At 58.2% G+C, this 19,438-nt stretch overlaps 1 protein-coding gene across 2 annotated transcripts in view; it reads right to left on the bottom strand.

Moving 5' to 3' along the window:
* PIEZO1 (piezo type mechanosensitive ion channel component 1) overlaps positions 1-10,024 on the bottom strand; it is a 67,940-nt gene extending 57,916 nt beyond the window's left edge. For both annotated transcript variants that reach the window (XM_032156207.2, XM_032156208.2), the window contains exon 1: positions 9,921-10,024. In XM_032156207.2, the coding sequence (XP_032012098.1) occupies positions 9,921-9,984 (64 nt within the window). In that variant the 5' untranslated portion in view covers positions 9,985-10,024. The remainder of the gene's footprint in view (positions 1-9,920) is intronic.
* Between the last annotated feature and the right edge of the window lie 9,414 nt (positions 10,025-19,438).

Here is a 19,438-nt window from a genome sequence, read left to right as displayed (position 1 = left end):
GGACCGCTTGTCTCATGCCACAGTGGCTGGGGAGAGCACTCGTGGGGTACATAGGGCTCCCTGGAGGATTCCACAAGAAACACGGCACTCTGGATCCGGCTGCGCAGGAGCGAACGGTGCCCACACGGTCTAAGATACCTCAGCACAGTCTCTTGGGCACTGAAACCACCCAGGCATTCGGAGATGGTAATGCAAGGCCTGGGAATTCATCCCAGGGGAACCAGTGAATGGAAGGAAAAACAGGCGCAAAGATAGTCGCTACATGACGGCAGGGCGGTGCTGGGAGGCCGGCTCACTCTGCACGGACCCAAAGGCACCCACTCAATCCAGCAGACACCCAGGGAGGCCCCGGCCCAGACAGTGAAGATGACAGAGTTCCCAGCCGTACCCGTGACACCCAGGACATAAGTGAGTGAGGGGCAGGGGCTCCGGAGCATGGCAGAGGGGCCGTCCCTGATCCCCACAGGACGCAGGCCCTGGGGAGAGGCCTGGCTCCTGGAAGGTGAGCAGGAGTGCCTGGCACAGGCTAGAGCAGGAGGCAGAGGCACCCGCACGGGACACAGAGGACGCCAGGCCAGATCCAGCGGCCAGGAGCCAGGCAGAACAAGGCCCAGCGCAGGCTGGATGCCGCGGCCGCCCACGCAGGCAGAGGACATTCAGTGGCAGGTGGAGCCCCTGACCAGAGCCCCATAAGAGCGTCCCGGCTTCATCTGAATGAAATGCCTTCTCTTAAAAACACATGGCGGGGGCCCGGCACGGTGGCTCACGCCTGTAATCCCAGCACTTTGGGTAGCCAAGGCGGACAGATCACCTGAGGTCAGGAGTTCGAGACCAGCCTGGCCAAAATGGTGAAACTCCGTCTCTACTAACAATACAAAAATTAGCCAGGTGTGGTGCTGGCCACCTGTAATCTCAGCTACTTGGGAGGCTAAGGCAGGAGAATCACTTGAACCAGAGAGGCAGAGGGTGCAGTGAGCCGAGATGGTGCCACTGCACTCCAGCCTGGGTGACAGAGTAAGACTGTCAAAAAAAAAAAAAAAAGAAAAGAAAAGAAAAGAAAAAAAGAAAAGACAAGACACAGTGAAGGGCAGGACAGGATTGGCAGCCATGGACAGGGAGAGTGCATGCAGGAGGCTGGCTGATGGCACCAAGAGGTCAAAAGACAAAAGACTCCATGGTTTAAACAGCTGGGAGACTTGAGGAGACTCCTCAGAAGAAGGCAATGCACACGCAGAGGCGAAGACCCTCGTTAGCGCCCAGGTCATGCAGATTAAAGCCACAGGAAGCATCAGCCAGAGACGAAGCCTGGCTCCAGCACGTACAGCACAGGCCGTGGGGCAGTCGGGGCCTCCGAGCCAGGCCCACAGGGTACCAGCTGGGGAGCGCAGGGGTAGTTTCCTTTCAGGTTAAACACGTGCCACCCAGGACCCGAGATCCCACACCATGGTGCATAGGAGGGACGAGATGAGGCCAGGCGCGGTGGCTCACGCCTGTAATCCCAGCACTTTGGGAGGCCAAGGTGGGTGGATCACGAGGTCAGGAGATCGAGACCATCCTGGCTAACACGGTGAAACCCCGTCTCTACTAAAAATACAAGAAATTAGCCCGGCGTGGTGGCGGGCGCCTGTAGTCCCAGCTACTTGGGAGGCTGAGGCAGGATGATGGCGTGAACCCGGGAGGCGGAGCTTGCAGTGAGCAGAGATCGTGCCACTGCACTCCAGCCTGGGGGAAAAAGCGAGATTCCGTCTCAAAAAAAAAAGGGATGACATGCAGGGCCAGGACCTGGTGGCTCAGTTAGGGTATTGCCCGGGGCCCAGCTTCCCTTGGAGAGGCCCTGCTGGCTGCCCAGCCTTTGAGCAGCTCCTGTGTGCACATCTGGGAGGAGAGGAAGGGGAGAGGGTGTGTGCTCAGGGGAGGCAAAGCCATGGGAGGTTAGCAGGGAATGAACACAGGAGGGAACTAGGGGGCCACACACCAGGGGCAGAGCAGGGCATTTAGCAGACGGGATTGACTGCGGATGGGCCAGGGCTTGGGGACAGGACTGTGGGGCTGGACCCTGGCTCGTGGCGGGCCAGTCCAGTGCTGATACCCTCTCTGCCACCCACGGCCCCTGAGCCTGCACGTCCTCGTATGTGCAACGGGGCTGCTGCTGCTGTCTGTCCCGAGAGAGGAATGTGTGTGCTCATTCCCCGCCAGGCAGGAGATCTGGGCCCCGTTCAGTTCTTGGCAAGGACTAGAGGGAGGGAAGGGCCCACACCAGGGTGAAGCATCAGGATTTTCTTCTTCTTCTTCTTCTTTTCTTTTTTGAGATGGAGTTTCGCTCTTGTTACCCAGGCTGGAGTGCAATGGTGTTATTTCGGCTCACTGCAACCTCCGCCTCCCGGATTCAAGTGATTCTCCTGCCTCAGCCTCCCGAGTAGCTGGGATTACAGATGCCTGTCAGCACACCCGGCTAATTTTTGTATTTTCAGTAGAGACAGGGTTTTGCCATGTTGGCCAGGCTGGTCTCGTACTCCTGGCCTCGGGATCCGCCCGTCTCGGCCTCCCAAAGTGCTGGGATTACCAGCGTGAGCCACCGCGCCCGGCGGACCTGCTCTTTTAGGAAAAGCACAAAGGCGCACCCACCAAGGAGGGAGAAAGTGAAGGCAGCGGAGGCTGGGGCAGAGCCTTGCAGGCCACCCATCGCGGGGTCCTCGTTGTCGCTGGCCCACAGACAGGAAAGGAAAAGCAAATCCCTGTTGCGGCACGGGCAGTGTGATGGACGATGGCTTCCCTTTTCCAAACTCCCTTTCATGTTGCTTTAATGATGTGTTGTTTTAAACGGTACTTTAACCATAAACAGAAACCAAGTAAATGAGGGAGCAATGGCCGCTTGGTGGCTGAGCTGCGTAGAGGCAGACAGTGGGGGTCCCAGGCGACAGATTGCAAACTGCAGGCCTTAGGGGGTCCAGGAGGTGAGTGAGACCAAGACCAGACCTGGGGTCCTTGAGGCCCCTCCCGGGCAGGCAGCCCCAAACCCACATCTGTCCCCTCCTTTGAGGCCCCTCCTGGGCAGGCGGCCTCCCCAGACCCGCATCTGTCCCTCCCGCATGGCCCTCCAGGTTTGGCCACAGCCGCAGGCCTCCGGGAGCTCCTGCCGGGCTGGGAATCTGTTTAAGTCACGGTTGAGTTTCATTGTTTTCCCCGAGGCTAGAGGCTTCTAGACACACAGGAGGGAGGGTGGACAAACACACCCAGGCACTGCGGGGGTCCAGGACTCCCCTGCCTGAGGCCGCATGGGCCGAGCCCCCTTCCTTCTTTTGGGGGTAGAGCTGTGGCACCCAGAGCCGGCCTTGTTCTTGACTCTTCCTGGGCCCATTTTAGCTGCCCATGCACAGGCAAAGGAAACCACAGGGGGTGGCTGAGGCGGCTGCTGTCCCTCTTTAGCCTGAACCTAAGGAAGGAGAAGCGGCCCCAGCTATATATATACACAGAAAAAAAGTGTGCAGATTGGAGCCTGGTAAACAGCCGGCAGCCAAACCCTGCCGGCCCGTCAGAGGGAGCCTGAAATACTCCCTGTAATTATGCTATTAAAACACACCCGAAAAATTGATCCACCCCACTCAGCAAAGGCTCCTGAGACAACGGCGGGGAAGCGGGTGGCCACGCACGTCGGCCTAAGGGGCCCTGGCAGCACCCGGCAGGACAGCTGTCCACCGCACGCCTCAGAGCCGGCACCCGGGACGGTCAGCGTCCCCATAGGCCCGGTGCCAGCAGCTGCCCAGATCCTCACCTGCACACAGGAAGGGTCCCTGCAACCCAGCGTCCACCGTGGAGAAACACGAACGTGAGCAAAAATACGGCCTGCGGTGGGTGTGCGACCCCACACAGAAGGGCAAGAGGCTTGTGTGCCATCCCACACACTGGGAGCCACCCACACACTCAGGCATCCAGCAGCCACCGAGGCACAAGGCTGTGGCCCAGGGAAGGCACCTGGGGAAGCGGCTGTTCCAGCTGGGAGACAGACCCAGAGAGCGGGGGCAGGTGGGGTGCATGGCGTGTTCACCAGAGGCCTCCCACTGGAAACAGGGGAGGACAGAGGTTCAAAGGGTTAAAAAGGGAATTTAATCTGACTTACGACTTGACTTTTTTTTTTTTTTTTGAGACGGAGTCTCACTGCCCCCCAGGCTGGAGTGCAGTGGCACGATCTTGGCTCACTGCAACCTCTACCTCCTGGGTTCAAGTGATACTCCTGTCTCAGCCTCCCCAGCTGGGAATACAGGTGCCCGCCACCATGCCCAGCTAATTTTTGTATTTTTAGCTGAGATGGGGTTTTGCCATGTTGGTCAGGCTGGTCTCAAACTCCTGACCTCAGGTGATCCACCTGCTCGGCCTCCCAAAGTGCTGAGATTACAGGTGTGAGCCACCATGCCCGGCAAGGGACCCCATTTTGGATGGCGTCAGGGGGAGCCCCATTTTCCTGGCACTTGTCACACTTTTCTTTCCCCACCTGTGCTCAGCATTGTGCCTTGTGAATAAACAGCAACGCTGCATCCAGAACCATGTAGGGCCCCCCAGCCTCCTTTCCTGGGTAGCTTGGGAGGGAGAGCAGGGAGCTCCAGCCCCACCCCAACACCCACCTCTACTGGCCCTGAACCAGAACTTGGACTTCTGGCTGCTGCCCAGAGCTCTGTCCCACAGGACCTGCGTGAGACGATGCATGAATGAATGTGAGTGGTCAGGAATCTGCAGTGGGGTGGGCTGGCTGCAGACACCCCTGGGGACATGCTGTGTGTGCAGCATGAGGGATGGCGACAGCCCCACAGGTCCCAAGGAGCCTGTCCACCCCACAACTGGGTGGTGAGTGGCCCCTTCCCCTCAGCTCCATGGAGGCCCGACGGACCCCCGGCCACCGCGGCATGCAGTGCAGCTGGGAAAGCACGTGTTCCGGGTCGCCTGGCCCCATGACTGTGCGAGGAATTCTGAGCCTTCCAGAGGGACGGCTGTCCCACCCCTGCCCCCACCCAGCCTGGGTGCGAGATCCAAAGCCCGAGAGACCTGAGACTTGGAAGCGGCTGTGAAGCTTTTACGGTGTCACTTACAGGGGAGGAAATCCAGACCCAGAGAAGGGGGTGAGGGCTCCGCACATTCAGAGCAAGACAGGGTCTGCTGCTGCCCAAGAGCCGCCACCAGGTTGGCCTTACCTCTGCCTGCCCACGTCCTCCCAGTGACCCTGTATCGGAAGTCCTCTTCAGGTGCCTCGGCCAGCAGGTGTGGGACTCAACCGCCAAGGAGAGGAGAAGCCTTCACCCTGGGCCTGTCCCTTCCCACCAGCGTGATCTTGGGTGTGTGAATTAACTTCCCTTACCCCACAGTCCTAATCCAAAATACAGGCTCAAAAGCCGCACCCTGAAGCCGGCAGAGGAGCTCAAAGGTCAAGGGCAGGACAGAAGGCAGATGCAGAGGATGCGGGTGGGGGTGGGGGAAGGGGGGTCCCGCCTCACAGTCACCCAGGAAACTCAGGCCTCAAGGCAGGCTAAGGCAGAGAGGCGCAGGGGCTGGCTGGGAACAGCTTGCCTTTCAGAAGAACACAGGACAGACACCCAGCAATGGTCTGTCCGTGCCAGATGTGTGTGTGGGATGCTGTGCTGGCTTCTAAACTGCTCTGTGAGCTAGGATTCTCTACCACAAGGAAGGGCAAACTTGCTTTTGGAACCAGAAGAAAAAGCATATATAAACAAAGAAGCAAAAAACTAACTGTCAGCCAGGTGCAGTGGCTCATGCCTGTAACCCCAGCACTTTCGGAGGCTGAGGTGGGCAGATCGCTTAAGGTCAGGAGTTCAAGGCCAGCCTGGCCAAAGGGGTGAAACCCCGTCTCTACTAAAAATACAAAAATTAGCTATGGTGCTACACACCTGTAATCTCAGCTACTCAGGAGGCTGAGGCAGGTGGATGGCTTTCGCCCTGGAGGCCGAAGTTGCAGTGAGCCAAAATCATGCCACTACACTCCAGCCTGGGTGACAGAGTGAGCCTCTGTCTTGACGGAAAAAAAAAAAAAAGTCTAATTGTCTACTTCTAAAATAGCTAAAGAGAAGACTAACATTTGATTCAACTGAAAAGGGGATTTCTGAGGCCAGAGAGGCCAGGAATGGCTTCCTGCAAGATGCGGCTCTCACAGGACTCTGGAGACTGTGGTGGCCCCGTCTCAGGAGCGGGCTGCAGAGGGCAGATGAGGCCGTCAAGGCCCACGGTGGTTCCCCTTCATCTTTGAGCAATGAAAGCAAATGCACTGCCGAGTCAGCACAGGAGAGACACCGCCCAGGAAGCTGCCTTGGGGCCAGGATCAGAGACTGTGCACCCCCACCTGCCCCCAGAGGACACTTCCTCTCTATGGGACCCTGGCAGCTGGGGCTGGAGCTCCCTGTGTCCTGGGCACCAGTGACCCACTGTGGGACGACCGCCCGCTGTGACCCATCCTCAGCTCCTGGGCAGTCCCCGGCCCCTTCCCCAAACACGCACACATGTGCACACTCACACCCGCAGCCCTTGGTGCCGTAAGGCAGGCCCCCAGGCTCTCCTGCTGACTCATCCAACCTCCAGGCCCAGCATGGAGACACAGTGCGCCCCTCTGCCACACAAGAGAGCTGATGCTCAGAAGGGGCCCCCAAGCCACAGAGGAAAGCAGCTCCCACCCTACTATGCCACGGCCATGCTCTTCCCAGCACCCTCGGATGGGACAGGCCAGGGTTCTGTGCAGGTCCTGAGACCCCGGCACAGGCCTCCAAAGGGTGACTCTGCCATGCTGGGCTCGGCGGGTCTGCACTGCTGAGCAACTGTCAGCCAAGTGCCTGCTGTTCCCCAGCTTCTCGGCTGCCTCCCAGGGGTGGTGAGACTCTGATGGTGACAATGGTCTGAAAAAGGAGGAAGCATCCCTCATGCTAACTGGTGACACTTCTCAGTGACAATCAGCCTGAAGGAAGTGACGCCCAGCTTGCCGGCCGTGGGTGTGCCCCTAGGCTGTGCCACGAGGCACCCTGAAAAGCAGAAGCCATATTGTCAGCCCATGTGGGTGTCCCCCAGTCAGTGACACAGTCCTGCAGCCCTGTCTAGATTTCCCGCTGATAGAACTGGAGGTGTGGTCCTGTATTATCAGAATCACAAATGCCGTTTTTTTCTTTCTTTTTTTTTTTTTTTTTTTTTGAGACAGGGTCTGTCACCCAGGCTGGAGTGCAGTGATGCAATCATGGCTCACGGTAGCCTCCACCTCCTGGACTCAAATGATCATCCCACCTTGGCCTCCTGAGTAGCTGGGACTACAGGTGCACCACCACCATGCCCAGTTACTTTTTATACATTTTTCGTAGAGATGGGGATCTCTACGTTGCCCAGGCTGCTCTTGAACGGCTAGGCTCAAGCAATCCTCCCACCTTGGCCTCCTGAAGCTCTGGGATTGCAGGTGTGAGCCGTCGCGCCCAGCCCTGTCCTGACATCTCTCTAGAAGAGATGGGCCCTGATCCCCCAAGGCTCCAGCAACACTAGCTGAGACTGCTGAAGGAGGTCCCTGCTCCCTGTGGGCAGGGCAGCTCCCTGCCAGATTTTTGGGTAATGATCCTGCAATGGACGGGGAGGGCGTGGGGGCCAGGGGCACCCCAGGATGACTCACACCCTCACCAGGCACTGTCTGAGCCAGCAAAGGCACACAGTGACTAATGCCTTCTGAAGGCCTCATTCATTTCCAAAACACCGTAGAAGTGCTTCCAGCCAAAGCTCGCCAGAGAGGGAGGGGGCACTCCAAAGAGCAAAGCCAGGGTCCCACCTCCGGACAGGCCAGCTGAAGCTGCTGATCGAGGGTCCCTCTGGAGCTGCCCACACCCCAGGGCCAGAGAGCCTGACTCAGGAGTCCCGGCCAGCAGGCAGGCAGGGTTCTTGGCCGGCTCCACTTCCACCTCCCCCAGGCGACTGAGAGAAAACACTGAGACCCAGGCCCCATGCCCCATCCCCAGACACAGAATCAGTGTGGGGTATGGCCTGGGCTTCAGCATCTTTCACATTAAAAGACTTTATTTGGGGCTAGTTTTAGGTTGATGGAAAGTACTATACAGTCAGTCAGTCATCATTATTCTTTAAAAGTTTCATAGAAGACTGACACGTGGCCTGGGGTGAGCACCCCTGGGCTACCTCCCCATCCTCCCCAAGGAGGCCAAAAGCAAGAAGAACAGTGATCCCTCCCCCAGATCCCCCACGCGGATAGCAATCGAGGAGGCAGAACCCAGGCCCCCTGACCAACGCCCAGGGGGCAGCAAACCACATGTGCCACAAAATCTGGCTCAACACCTGTTTAGGTACAGCCCATGAACTCAGGATGGCTTTTACATTCAATGGCTGGAAAAATACCAGAAGAAGATTTTGTGAAATGAAAATATTTACCATCTGGTCACTTAAAGAAAAACATTGCCAACTCCGCCCAAGGAGCAGCCGCCGTCTGAGAGGGGGGCATTCCCTGCAGGGAGGACCCCCGCTCCCACTCAGACACAAGAGGAAATGGAACGATCGGTGTGAACGGGACGTTTCAGAAGCTTTCCTGTTTCCCTCTCTAAGGCCTGTCAGCTCTAGACTCTGCCTCTGTGCCAGGCCGTCCTGCTTGTTTTTAAGGCACAGGAAGGAACACAGCCGGGCCCTGTTTACGGCCCATCTGACCCTGCACTGGGAGCAGGTCCCAGGCTGCCCAGTCCACACAGGGCTGACCACACTGAAGACAGTTGCTCAAAACCTCTCCTCTCCGGCCTCAATGGTTTTCATTGATTCCTGTCTAGAAAATCTTCCCCAAGTTTCACCACCTTTCTGTGCGACCGATCAAAACGCAGTCTGTCTGGGAGCCTCAGGCAGGCGGCTCTAGACCCCCAAAGCCAGCGCTGCGCAAGCTCCCACCTGGAGCAAGGGCTGTGGAAGGGCTTTTAGAATCAAAACGCCCCACCTGCCGTGTCCACGGCGGACTCCCAATGCAAACCATCCCACTTGTCCGTGAGTTAGTTTCATCTGACTGCTTCCCAGCTCAGTCACACGTGGGGAGCCCCCGGGCAGAGGGAGCGGGCCCTGGGTCCCGGGTAGGCCAGGGTCAGGGAAGGGATAGGGGTGCCAGGCCGTGGAGCACCAACCCACCTGGGTGTGCTTCGCAAAAGGGCACCACTGCCCAGCAAGTAGGGGACACAGATGCCAGGACTGGGGACCCCTGCCCCGGCCTGACACCAGGCCACAGCCTCCGAGGGTGTCCCCTCCCCCAGACCAGGGCACAGGCCGGCCCACGCCCCTGCGAAACTGAGCCCGGTAGGGCAAGGGAGGAACCCACACTATTTTTTTCCAAAGTGTGGGACCGCCTCAGTCCGGCAGACGGGGGTGCAGTGGTGAGCGGGGCTGGGCCCTGGGCACGGACGTTCGTTGGGCTCGGGAAGCTCCAAATTAAACAGCTCCAGGCAGGAAGCCCGCCTTTTCCCAGATTGTCAGGAAGTCCTGATGCAACTGTGCGCTTTTTTTTTTTTTTTCAAACCCGAAAGAGAAAAAGAGATTCGTGCTCCCCCAACCACCGCTCCGGCCCTTCCCACCCGGACAAACACCGCCTCCCCCGGCGGCCCCCTCTCCGCAGCACCCCGGCGGAGACGCCAGCCGCGCTATCCCCGGCGCTCGCTCGACCGCCCCCGTGGGCACGCGGTGCCGTCTCCCCCACCCGCCGCCGCCCTTCCAGCCCGGCCCTGGGACAGGAGCCCCGCCGCCGCCTGGCGCGCTCATGCTTCAGGAATGCGGGCACCCGGGTCGCGCGTCCCTGGGAATCTCCGCGCCCGCTCGCCCACAGCCCTCACCCCGGCCGGCGTCGTCCGGTGTCCAGGCCGTGGGGAGCCGAGACGCAGCCCCCTCCCGTCGCCCCCAGCCGCCCGCCCCCCACTCACCAGCCAGCAGCGCGCAGGGCAGCAGCAGCCAGTACAGGACCGCGCCGAGCACGTGCGGCTCCATGGCTGGAGGGCCCAGGGCCCGGCCCGGACCGAGCGGACGCCGCGGCGCTATGGGGCGGTGCGGGGGCCCCGAGGCCGGCGCGCCATGGCTGACCCGCGGGGACCCGCGCGCCGCCTTCTCCTCTTCCTCCTTCTCCTCCGGCCGCGCCGCCGGTGCCGACGTCCCAGGCCCGCGCTCGCTCAGGCGTCCGCCCTGCCCCTCGGCGGAGCGCAGCGCTCAGCTCACTGGGGCCGAGCTGGGCCGGACGGCGGCTCCCGCCCTCCTCCGCCCGCGGGCCTTTATAAGCTCGGCCCCCGCCCGCCCTCCCCGGCGTGCCCGCCTCCGCGCTTCCCCGACGGCCCGGCGCGCCCAGGCACCCCCTCCGCTGTCCGGCGCGGCCCGTCCCGCCTCCGGCCTGCCCTGGTGCGTTGGAGCCCGGAGACCCCCGACCGGCGCTGGCCCGGAGCGGACCCCTCCCCTCCCCTCCCGCAGCCTTAGCCCCGCGGCTCCGAGCGTGCGCGGCGGTGGGCAGGGAAGCTTCTCGCTGGGTGGGCTGGGGCTGGGGCCGGGGCGCTACATAAGGGGTCCCGGGGCCTCTGGCTCCCCCAGACAGCGCCCCACGCGCAACTGCACCCGGCGTGCCCGAGCGACTTTCGCTTTGCTCCCCGAGGCACGAGCACGCAGCGCCCCCTGGGGACCGTGGGGAGGCTCGGAGTTCCCGCGGCGGCCGGGCCTAGTGGTCCCGGAGGGAGCACGCGGGATGCTCGGGTCCCAGCAGTGCCGCGATGCGCGTTGGTCTGACGGGGGCTCGGGGGCTGCTCCCAGCCAGGCCGGCCACCGCGCGCGGCTTTGCCCGGGTCGCTCTGGCGTGAGACGGTGAGAGTGACAGCCACGGCCTGTGCACCTGCTGCCGCGGCGCCCTGCCACGGAGAGGCAGGGTCTGAGTCCAGGGTGTTCAGGACCCTCACCCAGGCCACGCCAGTTTGGCCTTCGTCTGCCCTTGAGGTGGGCGCAGAAAGAAAGAGGGAGAAGGGCCCTACGCCGTTTAATTGGGCTCAGTCCATGGCTCCCAAACTCAGCTGCGTAAGGCAGTGAGTGGGGTTGGGGGGACTGTGGCCAGTGATCCTCAAGGCACTGGCAACTCATGAGACCCCAGCACAAGCCCACACCCTCCAGCTCAAAAAAAAAAAGATGGCGGGATAGTGGCTCAGGCCTGTAATCCCAGCACTTTGGGGGGCTGAGGCAAAGGGGTAGGAGGTGGGGGGATCACTTTGAGGTCAGGTGTTCGGGAACAGCCTGGCCAACATGGTGAAACCCCATCTCTACTAAAAATACAAAAATTAGCCGGGCGTGGTGGCACGCGCCTGTAGTCCCAGCTACTCAAGAGGCTGAGGCAGGAAAATCGCTTGAACCTGGGAGGCGGAGGTTGCCGTGAGCCGAGATCATGCCACTGCACTCCAGCCTCAGTGACAAGAGCCAAACTCCATTAAAAAAAAAAAAAAGCAGGAATGGAGATTTTCATGGGAAGTCTAGTGTTTAAAGGCTGATATAGGCTGGGTGCGGTGGCTCACCCCTGTAATCCCAGCACTTTGGGAGGCCGAGGCGGGTGGATCACGAGGTCAGGAGATCGAGACCATCCTGGCTAACACAGTCAAACCCCATCTCTACCAGAAATACAAAAAAATTAGCCGGCCATGGTGGCAAGCCCCTCTAGTCCCAGCTACTCGGGAGGCTGAGGCAGGAGAATGGCGTGAACGCTGAAGACGGAGCTTGCAGTGAGCCGAGATCGCCCCACTGCACTCCAGCCTGGATAACAGAATGAGACTCTGTCTCAAAGAAGAAAAAAAGAGGCTGATTTACTTTCTCGGCAAGTCTCGCCCTCTGGTCAGGCTTTGAAAAGTTGCTGCAGAGGTGGGGAAGTCTGGGAGCTTGCCCTGCAGATGGATTTGCAAAGGTGGAGGATGTATGTGTCCTAGAATTGTTAAAGTAGCAAAAAGCAGAAAAACTCTCCACCCGGAAAAGTCTATCAAATAAATGATAGTGTGTCTCACAGTGGAGTGCTACGCAGCAGGTAAAAAAGAGAATCTGGCTACGTGTTTTGTATCAACATGAAGCTAAGATACAAAGTTACCATGCAGCAGCAGTTGGAGAGAATCCTGCAATTGCTCTGTTATCCAGGAGGAACAATTGCTAAGTTACAGTGTTAACAATTGGGAAAAGCAAGCAGGTACACTCAGGGCCACGCTCACCCGCTTGGGGTGGGAGGGAGACCTGGTCTTCACCTATACCCTTTGGTGCTGTTTTAATATTTTGCTTCATACATAATTCACTTATTCACAAAATACAATTAGCAAAATGGAGACAAATACTCTGAAAAAGATCTCTGCTTGCCAACCAGGGAGAGGTGGGGCGGGCAAGGGCAGGGGAGCCCACCTGTGCCCAGTCCACGGCCCGTTCAGGAATTTGGACCGTGTTCTAACTCAACCCCTGTTGCAGAAGAGGATGCTAACGGCCAGAGCGGGATAACCATTTGCCAAAGGAATAAGACCGGCCTTTGCACCCAGCTTTCCAGATTCCAAGTCCAAAGCCACTCCTGTCCCACTGCCCCACAGCTGGGAGCCCTTTCTCAGCTTGCTGTTGCTTTTTATTTTTGTCGCTGTTTAAAACAGTGATTTTTTATTTTATTGTATTTTCTTGAGACAAAGTCTCCCGCTGTTGTCCAGGCTGGAGTGCAGTGGAGCAATCTCGGCTCACCGCACCCTCTGCCTCCAGAGTTCAAGTGATTCTCCTGCCTCAACCTCCCAAGTAGCTGAGATTACAGGCGTGTGCCACCACACCTGACCAACTTTTGTATTTTTGGTAGAGATGGGATTTCAAAATGTTGGCCAGCTCTTGAACTCCTGACCTCAAATGATCCACCTGCCTCGACCTCCCAAACTGCTGGGATTACAGGCGTGAGCCACTGCGCCCGGCCAGTAACTCAGTCTTGGGAGAGCAACAATGGTCAGGTCCCCTTGGGAGAGAGGAAAAGCCAGGGCAGGGGGGTCAGAGGGACTTTAAGCTTTATCACGCAGATCGTAACTTTTTCCCCAGTGATATAATATAGTCATCATTAGTTGTCTATACTTAAAAATTAATTTCAGGCTGGGTGTGGCGGCTCACGCCTGTAATCCCAACACTTTGGGGGGCTAAGGCAGGAGGATAGCTTGTGGCCAGGAGTTGGAGACCAGCCTGGACAACAGAGCAAGACCCCATCTATACAAAAAGTAAAAATTAGCCAGGCACGCCAGCCAGGCACGGTGGCTCATGCCTGTAATCCCAGCACTTTGGGAAGCTGAAGTGGGTGGATCACAAGGTCAGGTGTTTGAGACCAGCCTGGCCAACATGTGAAACGCTGTCTCTACTAAAAATACAAAAATTAGCCAGGTGTGGCAGCAGGCACCTGTAATCCCAGCTACTCGGGAAGCTGAGGCAGGAGAATGGCTTGAACCTGGGAGGCAGAGGTTGCATTGAGCCAAGACCACGCCATTATACTCCAGCCTGGGTGACAGAGCGAGACTCCGTCTCAAAAAAAAAAAAAAAAATTTGCCAGATGTGGTGGTGCCTGCCTGTGGTTCCAGCTACTTAGGAGGCTGAGGTGGGAGGATCTCTAGAGCCCAGGAGGTGGAGGCTACAGTGAGTAGTGATGGTGCCACTGCACTCCGGCCTGGGCAACAGAGCAAGACCCTGTCTCAAAAATAATAATAATTTTGGCAGGCACTGTGGCTCACACCTGCAACACCAGCACTTTGGGAGGCTGAGGTGGGTGGATCATTTGAGGTTAGGGGTTCAAGACCAGCCTGGCCAACATGGTGAAACCCCGTCTCTACTAAAATTACAAAAATCAGCCGGGCATGGTTGCGCATGCCTGCAGTTCCAGCTACTCAGAAGGTTGAGGCAGGAGAATCACTTGATCCCAGGAGGTGGAGACTGCAGTGAGCTGAGATCACGCCACTGCACTCCTGCCTGGGGTGAAAGAGCAAGATCTTGTCTCAAAAAAATAAAGTAAATAATAATTTTAAGAGGAAACAACCCCAGAGTCTGTTAACGGAGTGTGGAAACAAAATGTGGTCTGTTCATACAATCTGATATTATTTGTCCATAAAAAGAAATGAAACTCTGATGTACACTACAACAGGGATGAACTTGTGTGTGTGTGTGTGTGTGTGTGTGTGTGAGAGAGAGAGAGAGAGACAGGGTCCCACTCTGTCACCCAGGCTACCAGGCTAGATTGCAGTGGTGCAATCATGGCTCCCTGTAACCTGGACCTCAGACTCAAGGAAGCCTCCCACCTCAGCCTCCCAAGTAACTGGAACTACAGGCGTGCACTGCCACACCCAGCTAATTTTTTTTCCCATAGAGATGGGGTCTTGCTGTGTTGCCCAGGCTGGTCTCAAACTCCCAGGCTCAAGCGATCCTCCTGCCTTGGCCTCCCCAGGTGCTAGGATCACAGGTGTAAGCCACCACGCCAGCATGGGGCTGGACCTTGAGCACAGGACATGGAGGGAAGGGGGCCAGGCACAGAAGGAAGGCACCATGTGGCTCTGTGTACTCTGAGAGCAGAGGGTGGTTACCAGGCCAGAGGGGGAAGTGGGCAGCTGTTGTTTAACAGTGGCAGAGTTTCTCTTTGGGGTGATGAAAAGATTCTGGAAATAGTAGTGTTTATACAACATTGTAAATGTGCTTAATGTCTCCAAATTGGACACTTAAAAATGATTTAAAAGGTACATTTATATTATGTATTTTTATCATGATAGACAATTTTAAGAAATATGTACATAGTTAAAACAATTTTCAGGCTGGGTGCAGTGCCTTGTGCCTGTAATCCCAGCACTTTGGGAGGCTGAGGTGGGAGGATCACCTGATATGGCGAGTTCAAGACCAGCCTGGCCAACATGGCAAAACCTCGTCTTAAATAAAACTACAAAATTAGCTGGGCATAGTGGCGCATGCCTGTAATCCCAGCTACTCGGGAGGCTGAGGCAGGAGAATTGCTTGAACCCAGGAGGCGGAGGTTGCAGTGAGTCGAGATCGTGCCATTGCACTCCAGCCTGGGTAACAAGAGTGAAACTCCATCTCAAAAACAAATACAAACGAGAAACAATCTTCATGCAGTGGACTCTATGCCTCCCTCGCAGCCAGGATCCCTCCCCAGAGGCAACCACAGTCTCTGTGTCTTCCGCATACTGCTTTCCTGACTCCTTGTCAGGGACTGTGAGATTCGGGGACTTCTTGTTTTATTTCCCTGAGTGAATTCCCATTGGGTTCCCCAGCCTCCCTTTCCTGGAAACCAAGAACAGGAACTGATCAGCAGGGCACAAACTCCCACCTGCTCCTGCCGAGGGTCCTGGGTTCTTCTAAGGGGTGGTCCCAGCCAAGGCACCGAGCTGGGGGCTCTGCAGACCAATCAGGCAAAAGGCCGTTTCTTCACAGGCAGCAGACAAGTTCCCACTGCCCGTACATCTGATTCCCCACCCCCGCCCCCGCTCTTTTGCAGCCCAGCCGAGGGAGGAAGCCTGCGGTCACTGCTATCGCTGCCTGCCTCTGTGGGAGCCAGGCCCAGTCCTCAGGGAAGCTCTGAAGCTGGGCAGCGTGTGCCCAAGCCATGCCTCTCACTGCCTTGAGGTCTTGGACAAGCTACAGAGCCCCAGGAGCCTCGACCCCCTCCTCGCCTGTAAAGCGAGGGTCCTGCCTGCTGCTGCTCAGAGGAGGGTTGAGTGAGACGCCCGCGTGGAACACACCTGGGAAACAGCATGTGCTCTCCTGCCTTTTGGGAGGACACAAACTTCAGGTACTTCGCAGACATCGAACATACCAGCTGTGATATGCCATGATATCCCACGGGGGGAGGAGAGGGGAGTGGAGGGGGGAGGGGAGGGGAGGCCTCACCATCATCCCCCATGGCTGGCCTCAGTAACCATCCTCCTCTCCCACCCACCTGCCCACCGGGAGCTGACCTGCGGGCCCCTGCCACCTGCCTGCCTGAAGCTGGCATTCGGCTCCATCCATGCTCAGGGTGCTACCTCGCTGATGTCAGCAATGGACCTGCCTGGGCACCTGTGGCTTGAAGTCCAGCCTGGAACCTGCCTGCTGGCCTCAGCGGCCAGCTGAGGGTTAGAAGGTTGGCATTAGGACCCTGGAATGTGGCCAGGAGCCCTGTGACAAACCCCTACCAGCAGCGAAGGGGGCACTGAGGCCCCTAAGCTGTGGCGAGGAAGCTGCGATGAAGACACCGATCTGTCCCTGGCTCTCACCATCCCCACCTCACCCGTAAAACCAGAGCCCAGCTGGATGCGCTGATGGGAAGGACACGGCCAACACTGACCTGCAGACCAAGGGCCCAGGCCGGAGCGCAGACACTGCCCTGAGTGAAGATGAACCACGCACTCTCCTGCAGCCACCCATGTGGTCTTGTGGCCCCGCGTGGTCTCGTGGAGTAAGTGCAGTGCTCGGGGCTTCAGAGACAGGCACAGATGGGCTGGAACCACGATCCGCCTTGCCCTCCAAGCTCGGCCCCCAGTGGGGTCTCTGAGGAGCAGCGGTGGCTGCTTGGGCCCTGCTCGGGAGGGTACAAAATTGCTGACTGCTCCGGGCAGCAGTGGGCATGAGCTGAGCATCATCTGGGTGAAGAGAAGGAAGTCCTGGAACCAGCCTGGGCCCCAGCTCAGTACTCGCGGGCACCTCTGCCCTGCTGACTCAGCCACCCCCGCTCCTGGCCCACCCAGTGGCTGGCTTTCCTGGGGGCCTGGTCAGACCTGAAAGGGGAGCGACCGGCCCCCTGCCGCCTGCCATGTCCTGCCCACACTTCTGGGTCCGGACCCTCCGGGCCGCTTGAGGGTGGAGCAGGTGACACGTGGTCCTCGGAGTCCTGGCTTTCAGGCAGTACCCAGGACAGAGGAGGTTTTCCCAGAGAGCCTTTCCTCCTCCAGCCTGAACGCTCTGGGGCTCCCACGCACATTTGGCTCTGGTGACTCTGGCCCCATGCCGATCCCGCAGATGGAGGTCACAGTGAGGCGCAGAGCCCTGTGTGGGTGGCGTCCTCTCATGCCCTGGGGCTCTGGTTGGGAGCAACAAAGGGAGAAAGGAGGTCTAGGGGCATTCAGGCCCCAGGCAGCAGGACAGGGACCTCCTGTCTTCAGTCCCCTCCTCTCGGCTCAACACAGCGGCCACACCCCCTCCTCACTGCTCAGTCCCTCCACTGCACCGACCACACAGGGCCACGGAATCCCCCAGGGCCATTGTCCTCAGTCCTGCCTCCCCTTGGAATGCTGTCCCCCACCTGGCGAATTCCTCCTCCACCTTCCAGCAGTCCCTGCCTCTGAGCCCTTCCTGACTGCCCGGAGCTCACCTCACTCCGCTTTGATCCCCTAAGGCTCCCCTAGCATGTCCTCGGGGTGTAACCATCTGTGGCCCTGGGGCTCCCTGGAGCTATGTCTCAGGTGACTGTATCCCCAGGGCCACGAGGAGGTTCACTCCATGCCTGACGAGTGACCATGAGGTCAGTGGCCACTGCAGATGACTGACCCCTCACCACAGCCACTGAGCCACAGCTCAGCATGTCCCCAGGCAGCGACGTCACGTGGGCCCTGGCCGAGCCCTTCCCCTGCCCACTTCTGCCCGTGCCTTCTGCTCAGAGCTTGTGTTGCCAGGGAGGCCGAGATACCCAGGACCCACCCACACCCATGGGCGCCATCCAGAGGGGAGCACAGCTGACCCTCTGTCAATGAGAGCTGGTGCAGAAACGCTTCTCCTCCTCCCCTGCACAGCACGACATGCGTTCCACCCGCTGCCTGGAGGACCCCCATGTGTGACTGTGCGGTCGGGTGCACGCGCCGTCCATGGGCTCCTGTCCATCCTGCGTCACTCTCCCTGCCGCTCATGCCGCTCTGGACTTGCCCACCCCAGCAGGAAGCCTCTGCCTCAGGCTCTGCATTCCGGGCATTCGGGACTGAGAGAGCCCCCATCAAGAAAGCGTGTGTTTCCAGGGCACTCCCAGCAGCAGCTGGTCTGAGGACAGCGCAGACCCCACAGTCGGGGCCCCTGGACAGAGATAAGGCCCCCCACACCCCCAGAGGGCAGCTCTCCCCATACACATGTTCGCCACATGGGCCGACCACCCTCATGTCCACTGGGAACCCCCTTCTCGGGTTCCTGTGGGCTTCCCGGCCTGACCTGCTGACCTCGGCCCCAAGCTGGCAGTTACTGGGGTGGAGCTCAGCCCGGGAAACACTCCACACCTGCAGCAGGGCCACGTCTCCCACCGACAAGCCTCGAACCCGGGGTGTAAAGCCGTGACAGTCCATGGGGGGTTTTACCTGGGAAGTCTCCTGGTCCCATTAAAGAAAGCAAGCAAGCAACCCAGGCCTCCTTATATTCCCACCGATTCCCTACGCCCCCTAGGTTCCCATCCATTGCCACTGGAATTGCTCCTTTACAAGGAGAGTTATTGCCCCAGGGGCGTGAGTCATATCACCTGGGGCTAGGATCATATCACCTGGTGCTTGGGTTGTATTATCTGGAGGTAAGGTTATATTTTATTTTATTTTATTGATTTTTGAGATGGAGTCTCACTCCGTTGCCCAAGCTGGAGTGCAGTGGTGCTATCTTGGCTCACTGCAACCTCCACTTCCCAGGTTCAAGCAATTCTCCTGCCTCAGCCTCCTGAGTATCTGGGAGGCGCCTGCCCCCACACCTGGCTAATTTTTGTATTTTTAGTAGAGACAGGGTTTCACTATGTTGGCCAGGCTGGTCTTGAACTCCTGGCCTCAAGCAATCTACCCTCCTTGGCCTCCCAAAGTGCTGGGATTACAGGCAGGAGCTGCTGTGCCCAGCCTGCCCCTGCCTGCTTTTTTTTTTTTTTTATAGGTAGGGTCTTTCTTTGTTGCCCAGGCTGGAGTGCAGTGGCACAATCACCACTCACTGCAGCCTCAGCCTCCCGTACTCAAGCAGTCCTCCCACCTCAGCCTCCCAACTATCTGGGACCATAGGTGCATGCCGCCTCTCCTGGCTAATTCTTTTTTTTTTTTTTTTTTTTTTTTTGAGACACAGTTTTACTCTTTCCCCCAGGCTGGAACACAGTAGCATAATCTCAGCTAGTACAGCCTCCGCCTCCCGGGTTCAAGCAATCCTCCCCCTTCAGCCTCCTGAGTAGCTAGGATTACAGGTGTGCGCTGCCATGCCCAGCTATTTTTTGTATTTTTAGTAGAGACAGGTTTTTGCCATGTTGGCCACGCTGGTCTCGAACTCCTAGCGTCAAGCAATCCACCTGCCTCAGCCTCCCAAACTGCTGGGATTACAGGCATGAGCCACCGTGCCTGGCCTTCTTGTTGGGATTACAGGCGTGGGCCACCATGCCTGGCCCTCTGCCGCCTTTGCTAACCATCAGTGGTTTCCTGTTTCTTTTCTTTTTTTTTTTTTTTTTTTTTTTTTTTTTTTT

Source organism: Hylobates moloch, unplaced genomic scaffold (genome assembly GCF_009828535.3).
Source record: "Hylobates moloch isolate HMO894 unplaced genomic scaffold, HMol_V3 SCAFFOLD_6, whole genome shotgun sequence".
NCBI classification, from domain to species: Eukaryota; Metazoa; Chordata; class Mammalia; order Primates; family Hylobatidae; genus Hylobates; species Hylobates moloch.
Note: the sequence above shows the minus strand (reverse complement) of the source record. Positions and strands in the feature narration are given on the sequence as shown.